Source organism: Salmo salar, chromosome ssa14, assembly GCF_905237065.1.
Source record: "Salmo salar chromosome ssa14, Ssal_v3.1, whole genome shotgun sequence".
Taxonomy (NCBI): Eukaryota; Metazoa; Chordata; class Actinopteri; order Salmoniformes; family Salmonidae; genus Salmo; species Salmo salar.
The window spans coordinates 81,926,963-81,939,287 of NC_059455.1; the positions used below are offsets into that span (position 1 = coordinate 81,926,963).

Consider the following 12,325-nt stretch of genomic DNA (forward strand, 5'->3'; position numbering starts at 1 on the left):
CCCTCATGTGGTACCCTTCCTGCAGGCTCATCCTGACATGACCCTCCTGCATGACAATGCCACCAGCCATACTGCTTGTTCTGTGCGTGATTTCCTGCAAGACAGGAATGTCAGTGTTCTGTCATGGCCAGCAAAGAGCCCGGATCTCAATCCCATTGAGCACGTCTAGGACCTGTTGGATCGTAGGGTGAGGGCTAGGGCCACTCCCCCCAGAAATGTCCGGGAACTTGCAGGTGCCTTGGTGCAAGAGTGGGGTAACATCTCACAGCAAGAACTGGCAAATCTGGTACAGTCCATGAGGAGGAGATGCACTGCAGTACTTAATGCAGCTGGTGGCCACACCAGATACTGACTGTTACCTTTGACACCCCCCCCCCCCCCTTTGTTCAGGGACACATTATTCAATTTCTGTTAGTCACATGTCTGTGGAACTTGTTCACTTTGTCTCAGTTGTTGAATCTTGTTATGTTCATACAAATATTTACACATGTTAAGTTTGCTGAAAATAAACGCAGTTGACAGTGAGTGGACATTTCTTTTTTGGCTGAGTTTATAAAATTGATACAGATACATATCAGGATATTATTTTTGACGATATATCGCAATATTACTTTAGTAATAGTAGTCGGCTGTACCTGCACCAAAACTCCAGTATTTTTCCTTTATAGTTTATTCTCAATCTTCTGTTTAAATAGTGAGCTAGTTAGTTTTCAGCACTTATTTCAACGACTGATCAAAACTTGTTTTCACATGAGTCTTTCTTGTCCCTTTGCAGCAGACGTATGGTGAGAAATATGTTTGGAATATATCGTATCGGCACCTAAGTACCGTGATAATATCTAGTTCTACCTCTCTCTGACCCGAGTCATAGAACCACCATAGACACCAGTGGGCCCCTGCTCTCACACATGGATGCCCAACACTATGGAGGAAGTGACTTGAATCTAAAACTCTTCCGTTTAAACAAGCCACTGGTCTCTTAAACTCCCTTAGCTCTTCAAAGTTCTGCTGAAGTCTCTTTAGAAACTAAATAAAGTAAGCAGTTATGATTCCAGTTGTGTACTATATTATTTCACAGGGCATTTAACCCACCTCCCTCTCTTTTAAAAGCAAATCCCTTCCCAAGAACAATACGGCCCTTCACTAGCTACAACATATTTCTCATCCCAGAGCCAATTGCCAAAATCAGTTTTGGATGGCTGATGGTTTCTAAGTTGTATGGCCTGGCAAAATATCTAAACCACACGGCAGCAGGGTTCAACACATCTCAATGGACCCTGTAAATTAAATAGCAGAGTACAAAAACAATGCTTTAATAGTCCAACATGCCAATAACCCCCCCAAAAACGACCTCTCCGTCCTGCAGATCTCCTGCTCAGTTACGGTGGCATGAAGCACACGACTACATCATTCGCTGCTTCTGAGCGGACTTGAAAAGCAACACCATAAAAGCACCGTGTCTGTCTGCTATTTCAACCCATTTATGAGGAGCGAGTGAAAGCCAATCTGTTTAGTGTCTCTGACTGTCTACAGACTGGAGAACATGTTCACCAGACTGCAGGGAACAGAACAGCAGTATAATAGGGAAACACTATAGCAGGAGTGTACCCTTGTACTGTAGCTACAACAATGTATGGTGGTTAGTGTGCATGTTTCACTACAATGTGCTAAACCCATTCATTCAATACATTTACCCCTAGTTCTTTTGCATTCTGTTAGAGCCTCAAACAGAGGGCTGCTTATTTCTGGAGTATTCATGGGTTGCAAATCCGTCACTTGGTCGCGTCTTTGCCATTGTTATCAAAGCGCCACAGCCATATCAATGCTCAAAAGTAGAATGGGGGCGATTGACTCATCTAAATTACACTATAGGGGCTTGGGAATACGATGTCATTGCTAAAGTTGGCACATATTTAGTAGGAAACAACTTTTCCATCATCACGTTGTGAAATGTACCTTAGATAAATGGCAATGGTAAGAAAAGTTACTCAAAAATAGCTAGCAATGCTAACATTAGCCAGCTAAAATCTGGAAGTCACCCCTCAATCTTAGCTAGCTAACGTTATACTGCATCTAAAGTCAATCTAGCAACATCAAAATTATGACAAAAGGTTTTCCTACTAATTATTTGCCTTCTTTAGAAGCCACAGTAATAAAACTTTAGACCAATTCATCAGCCCCCAATGAGGATGCATTTAGTAGAATGTTCAGTTGGACATCAGTCCTAAAACAAAAGTTCAAAACAATATTGTGATGCAACGTGCAACCCATGAATAGTCCAATAGAAAATGTGTGTGTATTCTGACTGGTGGATATGTAGCTGTTCACATTTCATGGACCAAATAGTCATACAAACAATTAATACATATGAGGGTTCTGATACAGCACATTACTCCAACCTCCTAACTAACTCTGGACTGGGTAGGTAAGGAACAGCACATCATGTCCTTGATGAGTGCAAATCTTATTTCCATGCTAAATCCACAATTTGTTAGGCATCCAAATAAATCTACAAGAAGTGCTAGTCAAATGACTAGTCAAATAAAAAGGATGCCCACTGGAACAAAACAAATTTAGGTTTGTCTCAGCAGCATTTCTATGATTGGGTATCGAGTCAACTGACGTTAAACCTTACCTCTTCATCGGAGGTGTCATGTTCATACTCGTCCCCCTGCTGGGCAGTGGCCAATTTCTGGAAGGTGGTGGTCAGTCCCTTCTCTCCTCTGCCATCGATGGCACCTCCCTTCCCTTTCTTCAACTTCCTCTTCTCCTTTGATGCAGTTTTTTCGCCTTGCTGCTAATATGAAAACAAGACACCAAGGAATGTATATTAGAGAACACTGTTCACAACATGTTGATCTGCATGTGTTCAAGTTCTGGTCAATTTTTAATGGTCGACAAAAAAAGGTAAAGAACCTTGCGGATGCTAAAATAACATCTTTCTAATTATCTAAGGGGTTATAAAACTGATGTGTGACAGCCAATCAACTTTGACCTTTAAGTAAAATAAAAGCTGTTTAGGAAATAAAACTCGTCGCCGACTTGAAGGGACGATTGATCGTTTTATGTCCTATATGGCACAGTGACAGTTTCTTTTAGGATTCCCATTTATTTATTGCATTCAGTACACAGCTTCCTCTGCATAACACACACACACACACTCCACAGAGGAGCAGGCACCAGAACGGCACATCCTGTGTGAGTGGAAGGACGGTTAGGATAAAAGGCTGCAAGGACCCACCACTGGACGTGCTTTACTGTGAGCCATCAGTCACAGAGGCAGAGCCGTCAAAAGCTCTCTTTACGGGAACCAGGGGATAGAGGGAAACAAGGGAGGCAGGGATGGATAGAGGGAGGAAGAGAAGTTCTTTGAGGCTGCATGCTCATCCCCCTAGAGGCAGAGACGGGCAGGTGAGTAACCTGCTATGATTTATGCCTCCTGTGTGTCCCGGTATCTTTTGGCATGCAGCTCTAAGTGAAACACTTCCTCCCTGATGCCTAGTTAAATCCCCATCAAGACAGAGCTGCCTGGGCCCAGTTTTAATACTGAATGACTTTCGCCGCCCAGGAGACTCCAGTCAGACCAGAGTTCTCTGCTGTAGCCTCCCCCTGAACTGAACAAACAAGGTAAAGTGAGGTTTGCAGAGGTGGCAGTTTAGGAAAGCCAAAATGGAAGCTTGTTTACTCCACAACACAAGTCAAAACGTAAAAATCATTTAAAAAAGACTAGACGGAAGAGTAAAGCTTCCTCACTACACTAAAGGTCTGTGGGGGAGGGATGACCTGGCCAATCTGTTTACTATAACAGGGATGGGGAGTGTTGTGGGGCAGGAGTGGAGGGAGAGACAGTGAGAGATGGAGAGAAAAAGAGAGCGACAGAAGGGAGAGAGAGCAAGAGCCCACGACAGATTACATGTCCAGATGATGTACGACGGAACAGCCAAAAGAGAAAGGCTCGCAGAGTGGATCACGCAGCTTGAAAACCAGCAGTGGACTGGACTTCCAGCTGAGCCTGGTCCGGAGCCCATTTGACCACAACCGCTGACGAGGATGAAGTGTGGGAGAGAGCAGCTGAGGACGGGAAGGCACTGCACGGGGTCAGTCAGGAGAGAGGCTGAGGACAGGAAGGCACTGCACGGGGTCAGTCAGGAGAAGAAGCCAAAAGGCAAGGACCATTCCGTTGCCCCATAAATAATGCCACAAATTCTCCAAGTAGTGACATCTTGACACCCACAATGTGTCAGTTTACCATAGCGTTATTGATAAAAATCGGTCAAATTCATAATCTCCGGCTCAAATCTCCTGAGGGCCTTCTGTTCTGAGCACATTCACACACCCACATCTACGCCAACACACAGGCGTTCAGACACACTCTGTCAGCCTCCACACATTGGCCAACAACTTGTTTTTAACGTCTGTTGGCTCCCAGCAATGGGTTCCGCTCCGAGGCGGACGCAGGCGGGCCCCAGGTTCCCCATTACCGCACTGTTTCCTCTGAAATCACTGTGAAACTAAAATCTGAGTTATAGGGTGAAGCCTGAATGAATCCGTCAGAAGCCATTCGCTGGGCCGTTCACACTTCCACTTAATTGGGAGCAAAACCCAAACGATAAGCCCACCTAGGCTCCCAGTACCTGGCTTTGCCTGCTGCAGCACCTCCAACCAGAGAGAGGGGTCATCCTGGAGTGAACTTCTCTGGTACACAACCCTCACACAGAGCCCAGGGCAAATTGTCAAAAGATAACAGGGGTGGGAGTTGTGTTAGCAGAGAGGAGTGGTAAGTGTATTCATGGACAAAATCAAGTGATGGGGATGTGCGTGTCCTTTTTGTTAACAAGGGGATACCATTCCGCCCAGTGTACCCTCAATTTGATCCCTGCCCTCACAACCCTCCGCCTCTCCAAACATTTAACGGCTGGAGGAGACGTGTGTGTCACCCTTGGTGGAAGTGGACCAGACGCATCTGCAGACCAGAGCTCCTGCGTGGGTGCATGAGGAGCAAATCCTTCCTGGTTACTGTAAGATGAGCCCCCCCTAGTCTTAATCTCCCCCTTCCTCCACCCTAACCCCATTTCATCTCCATCTCACACCCACTCACACGCCGAGAGCGCGGACCAAGCGGCCGGCCGACAGCAGAGCTGGCCGGATCAGAGTGAGCTGGCTGCGTCCGACCGCTGCACCAGGGGACTCTCCCAGGGACCATAAAGCCTCCAGCAGCCACATTAACTTCTGCCTGGTGTGCTGAAGGCCCAGATCCTTAAATCACAAGAGTCCAGGAACAGGGGGAAGAGTGGAAAAAAAGAAAAGAAAACCACAGGTTCTCAGTCAGGGCCTGGATGGATTAAAAAGCTGGAGTGGGGAACAATGCCCCCCCCTCCATTACCAGACCACAGCAGTTCCAGACAATGGTTTCAAGGTTTCACATTTGTTCCAGTGTGCCTTTGCAATAATATAAACACACAATTTAGAAAAAGAAAAAAAAAGTTGAACCTTTTCTTGTCCTCCTCTCCCAAGAAGTTTGTGTCTCCGTATTTTGGCATGGTCACATTTACTTGAAGGACTGCACACTTGACAAAATAAAACCAAGATCAGTCTTTGGGTTGAGTGATGCAGGAATCTGCATGGCAGCGATACAAATAAAGAATCTTACATGTGCGACCAGTCTCAATTCTACATTGAGAGACAATGAAGCTGACCGGAGGATAAACTGACGTAATAAAATTAAGTCATTCCCACCCACCTTGCATGACAGCTAGGGAATTTTGAGTACACCAGAAAGAAGAATTAACTGATATAGCAACTATTCCACCAGTCCCAGACACCTGGACCTACCTATTAACCCCATCCTGTTCTCCTCCCATAGTCACAGTGGCTCCATCCTTATTACAAACCACTTCTGACAGAGGAGTCTGGACTTTCTGAAGATGGAGTGAGAAGGAACCCTCCTGGTGTATGGGTAGATAATCCCAGCCCATCCCCACAAGAGGACTTTTGACAGGTTGTCATTGTAACTAAGAATTTGCTCTTAAATTGACTTGCCTGGTTAAATAAAGGTTACATAAATGTTTTGTTTTAAAGGCAGATGTAGGCTTTACAGTAGACTGGCAAGAGAAGACAGTGGGACCGATAGAAAATACATTTGCCTGTTTGTTTCAAAAGCACGTAGTATATACAACTTGCACTAGGGGGTAGTAAAGAGTAAACCAGTATGAAATCCACACAAGCTGATTGTTATGTCATCCAGTGTATAACTCATCTGGAGTTGTAGACAAACACATGCGAGTTGGTTATAATGACAAGCGGTGAAAATGCCTTTGAAAAAAATTATCTTACTGCAAGAACAAAAGTTATCTTTATTAAGATGACATTTTGCCTACAACAGGGGTTCCCAAACGTTTTTGCCCAGCGACCCCATTTTTTTTTAATCAAACATTTTTTGCTACCCCACCATGTGAATGAATAAAGTCACAGTTGAAGTCAGAAGTTTACATACACCTTAAATGTCTAAACTCTAGTTTTTCACAATTCCTGACATTTAATCCTAGTAAAAATTCCCTGTTTTAGGTCAGTTAGGATCACCACTTTATTTTAAGAATGTGAAATGTCAGACTAATAGTAGAGAGAATGATTTATTTCAGCTTTAATTATTTTTCATTACATTCCCAATGGGTCAGAAGTTTACATGCACTGAATTAGTATTTGGTAGCATTGGCTTTAAATTGTTTAACTTGGGTCAAACGTTTTGGGTAGCGTTCCACAAGCTTCCCACAATAAATTGGGTGAATTTTGGCCCATTCCTCCTGACAGAGTTGGTGTAACTGAGTCCGGTTTGTAGGCCTCCTTGCTCGCACATGCTTTTTCATTTCTGCCCACAAACTTTATGGGATTGAGGTCAGGGCTTTGTGATGGCCACTCCAATACCTTGACTTTGTTGTCCTTAAGCCATTTGGCCAAAAGTTTGGAAGTATGCTTGGGGTCCTTGTCCATTTGGAAGACCCATTTGCGACCATGCTTTAACTTCCTGACTGATGTCATGAGATGTTGCTTCAATATATCCACATAATTTTCCTACCTCATGATGCCATCTATTTTGTGACGTGCACAAGTCCCTCCGGCAGCAAAGCACCCCGACAACCCCCACACTTCACAGTTGGGATGGTGTTCTTCGGCTTGCAAGCCTCCCCCTTTTTTCTCCAAACATAACGATGATCATTATGGCCAAACAGTTCTATTTTTGTATCACCAGACCAGAGGACATTTCTCCAAAAAGTACAAGCTTTGTCCCCATGTGCAGTTGCAAACCGTAGTCTGGCTTTTTTTTTAATGGCAGTTATGGAGCAGTGGCTTCTTCCTTGCCGAGCGGTCTTTCAGGTTATGTCGATATAGGACTCGTTTTACTGTGGATATAGATACTTTTGTACCCGTTTCCTCCAGCATCTTCACAAGGTCCTTAGCTGTTGTTCTGGGATTGATTTGCACTTTTCACACCAAAGTACGTTCATCTCTAGGAGACAGAACGCGTCTCCTTCCTGAGCGGTACGACAGCTGAGTAGTCCCATGGTGTTAATACTTGCGTACTATTGTTTGTACAGATGAACGTAGTACCTTCAGGCATTTGGGAATTGCTCCCAAGGATGAACCAGACTTGTGGTGGTCTACAATTATTTTCCTGAGGTCTTGGCTGATTTCTTTTGATTTTCCCATGATGTCAAGCAAAGAGGCACTGAGTTTGAAGGTAGGCCTTGAAATACATCCACAGGTACACCTCCAATTGACTCAAATGATGTCAATTAGCCTATCAGAAGCTTCTAAAGCCATGACATCATTTTCTGGAATTTTCCAAGGTGTTTGAAGCCACAGTCAACTTAGTGTATGTAAACTTCTGTCGTGTCTTTGGGTCACCATTAAACTGAAGACATGTTTATCAATTAATTCCCTGTAATTATTATCACGCGATTAAACGGATTGATCTTTTAATTGTAATTAACTAGGAGATCGGGGCACCAAGGAAAATATTCAGATTACAAAGTTATAATTTTCCTAATATAAACTTTCCTATATTATAGGCCGATTATCTTCTGGTTTAAATGGTGTATTTTACCTCGCGTCCAGTCTCATTCCAAACGTCGTAAATTGTTGTATCTGCACGAACCCAGCCTTTACTAAGAGTCATCCATACATCAATTGTCTTAAAATCATTTATTTACTAAACTAAGTAATTCACAGAAAGCATACAAACAGTAATTATCGTCACAAAGAATTGGTAGAGTAATGTGCCCTAAACAGGCATGGCTGGTGTCTTGTTAAACAATGGGTCATAAAAGGTCAGCTGAGGAGGCACAGAGTCAGAGTCAGTCTCTCTCCCTCTCTCTCTCTCTCTCTCTCTCTCTCTCTCTCTGACATTCATTAATGTCGTCATAGAATGGATGTTTCGTTGGTCTTCGCGTTCAATGATATAATTTACTTAGCTGCAGACTAATAATTAATATCAAAGACTTGTTCTTATTCTGTCGGTATCGATAGTCTAAAAGTTAACCACGTGGTATAGTTCACTTTCAGTAGAGGAATTGGATGGTCAAACCTATTGGCCAACTCGCAATGGAGTGGAGGCCTGGTCTAAAGAAATAACTTCTAGGTGGGGTTTTATATGTGAACGTAGAACAGGCTTGTCACATGACGCCTTGTCCTGTCTGTGTCCCTGGGGGCGTGCCGATGACTGATTTAATCTTTGAACATAAATACATTCTATCACATTAACATCAGTACACAGCATCTCAATGTATCACAAATAGCTTTATCCTTATTAATACATTTTATACAACCATTTGGATGCAAGTCCCAAAGCTGAGGCTATTATATAAACAGTTTTATGGTAATATGGCTATATTGTCTCTTCTGAGTATCACAAAATTGTACCAAGCGGACCAGTTCGTAGCTGGATTATTCACCAGTCTTCCATACCTTCTCCAGAACATAAATGTCGTTCGGTTCCCCAATTCTGTGAGTTGGAAGAATTTCCTGTGTCTCTCTATGGGCCATGTGGCAAGAGATTCTCCTCTGGAATTTTACCACCCCTTCACACAGGGCCTGGGTGGGGGGGGGGGGGGGGTAGGTTGGGGGATGGTGCAAGGGGGAGGGGGTCAACTGTCCTCCCTGTACTCAAAGAGGCCAACGTCATGACACTTCTGACCCACTGGAATTGTGATACAGTGAATATTATGTGAATTATATGTGAAATAACCTGTCTGTAAACAATTGTTACAAAAATTACTTGTGTCATGCACATTTTTTACATTTTTAGTCATTTAGCAAACGCTCTTATCCAGAGCGACTTACAGTACACTTACAGTACTTACAGTACATACATTTTTTTTTTTCCCTGTGCTGGCCCCCCGTGGGAATCGAACCCACAACCCTGGTGTTGCAAACACCATGCTCTACCAACTGAGCTACAGGGAAGGCTAGTTTTTGAACTAAATCAACAGAATGGCTTCAACAGAAGAAAATATGCCTTCTGGAGTGGCCCAGTCAGTGTCCTGACCTCAACCCGATTGAGATGCTGTGGCATGACCTTGAGAGAGCAGTTCACACAAGACATCCCAAATTGAAACAGTTTTGTAAAGAGGAATGGTCCAAAATTCCTCCTGACCGTTGTGCAGGTCTGATCTGCAACTACAGAAAACATTTGGTTGAGGTTATTGCTGCCAAAGTAGGCTCAACCAGTTATTAAAACCAAGGGTTCACATACTTTTCCCACCCTGCACTGTGAATGTTTACACAGTGTGTTCAATAAAAACATGAAAACGTATAATTGTTTGTGTTTTATTAGTTGAAGCAGACTGTGTTTGTCTATTGTTGTGAAATGTTATGACTAATTTATGCAGAAGTCCAGGTAATTCCAAAGGATTCACATACTTTTTCTTGCCACTGTAGATGTAACTATCCTTCGAATGACTTAATGCAGATTGCTAATACATTTATTAACCCTAATCCTAACATGTGTATCACAGAATAACCTTGCTCTACAGGCATGCAGGACAGGCAAGGATGGCACACAATCTGAGTAACACCGTGCTTGGGGCACATTGGCTACCTGATAGGACGCTGTGATTGGTGTTGAGTGTTGGCGTTTGAGCTCTCCTCTTGATGATGTTTTGCATGACACCAGGGTAAGCAGCCCACGGAAGCCAAACAGTGAACTGTAGATCTGTCTGCCATGGTAAGCCTTCATCACCTCTGGAATGTGTGGTATAATGGATCTAACAGTGCCGACATATGTTAGTCCATCTTTGAGAAGCTTTTCAGCTAATGGTACAGATGTAAAGAAGTTATCTGTGGTGATATTTCTCCCACTTTTGTGCCAAGGAGCCACAAGCCCTATGACAACTTGAGATCTTAGAACCACTTCGTGTCACTCCAGGTGGTTTGCCAAGGTGCACCTCTCCTCTCAGAGGGTAGCTGGTCGCTGTGTCGCAGTTCCACCAGATCTATCTTAGTCCCGTATTTGTCAGGCTTTGATGGGATGCTTTGTCGGAAAAGGCATCTACCTCGGAAACCAGCGAGCTGCTTATCCACAGAGATCTGTAGCTGGGCTACAAACATGCTCCAGATATCTCTGAACAGGGCAAGCTTGTCTGCTGTTATTCGTTCAAGACTCATTGCTATGTCATCAAACCTCATGCATTTCATAATGTGTTGGAATCTTTTTCTGGACATAGTTGCAGTGAACACAGGTCTGCCATCAGCTTCTGACCAGATTGCAGTTTGAGACTCATTTTGTTTCAATCATGACGTGATCAAAAGACCAATGACTGCTTGTGGTTGCTTGTGCTAGTGCTATGGAATCCACCTCCTCCAATTAATCATATAGATTTTGGGATGGCTCTTATTCCATCCACCAATTAGTCGCTTAGCTTCTCTGTTAGTTTCAAGCACAATCGTGTAAATCGTCTCTGAGGACAGAAATAAATTAAACAATTATTCAACTGCTTTGCACTCTGCTGCCTTTGTAATGCCTAGTTGATTAAGACTTGACAGACATTTCTCTGCTGCTGCACACATTTGCTCAGCTGATGGAGGACGTTTCCCCCACACTGTGCCCTTTTTGCCAACATATGGTGTTGCATCACCTTGCTTACTCTGTAAGCCTTTAATGCTACCATGGCCTTTGACCCCAGCCCTTTAACCACCAGCGGCATTTTTGTGAGGTGATGAGGTAACAGAGAGAGCCTGAAAGGGTGCAACTTCAGTGTCCCTTTGCTCAGAAGTCTGAAATATGATCATCAAGTCACTCTCTGAACTGTCTTCATTGTCGTAAGCGTGATCCTGCTCCCGGTCAGCCAGAAGTCTCACAACCTCCGCAAGCGGGTGCCTTTCACTGGATACTACAGTTGAAGTCGGAAGTTTACATACGAGTTTTAATAACTCCAACCTAAGTGTTTTTCAACCACTCCACACATTTCTTGTTAACAAACTATAGTTTTGGCAAGTTGGTTAGGATATATACTTTGTGCATGACAAGTAATTTTTCCAACAATTGTTCACCGACAAATTATTTCACTTGGTCAGAAGTTCACATACACTAAGTTGACTGTGCGTTTAAACAGCTTGGGAAAATTCCAGAAAATTATGTCATGGTTTTATAAGCTTCTGTTAGGCTAATTGACATCATTTGAGTCAATTGGAGGTGTACCTGTGGATGTATTTCAAGGCCTACCTTCAAACTCAGTGCATCTTTGCTTGACATCATGGGAAAATCTAAAGAAATCAGCCAAGAACTCAGAAAAAAAATGTAGACCTCCACAAGTCTGGTTCATCCTTGGGAGCAATTTCCAAACGCCTGAAGGTACCACGTTCATCTGTACAACAATAGTACGCAAGTATAAACACCACGGGACCACGCAACCATCATACCGCTCAGGAAGGAGAAGCGTTCTGTCTTCTAGAGATGAACGTACTTTGGTGCGAAAAGTGCAAATCAATCCCAGAACAACGGCAAAGGACCTTGTGAAGATGCTGGAGGAAACACGTACAAAAGTATCTATATCCACAGTAAAATAAGTCCTATATCGACATAACCTGAAAGGCAGCTCAGCAAGGAAGAAGCCACTGCTCCAAAACCGCCATAAAAAAAAGCCAGACTACGGTTTGCAACTGCACATGGGGACAAAGATCGTACTTTTTGGAGAAATGTGCTCTGGTCTGATGAAACAAAAATATAACTATTTGGCCATAATGACCATCGTTATGTTTGGAGGAAAAGGGGGAAGCTTGCAAGCCGAAGAACACCATCCCAACCTTGAAGCACGGGGGTGGCAGCATCATG

The 12,325-nt window shown here is 43.6% G+C and overlaps 1 protein-coding gene across 1 annotated transcript in view; it reads right to left on the reverse strand.

Moving 5' to 3' along the window:
* The window catches only part of bop1 (BOP1 ribosomal biogenesis factor), a 118,815-nt gene that overhangs the window by 91,913 nt on the left and 14,577 nt on the right, over window positions 1–12,325 (reverse strand). The window contains 1 exon segment of the mRNA XM_014142741.2: window positions 2,636–2,797. Coding sequence (XP_013998216.2) covers window positions 2,636–2,797 — 162 coding nt within the window.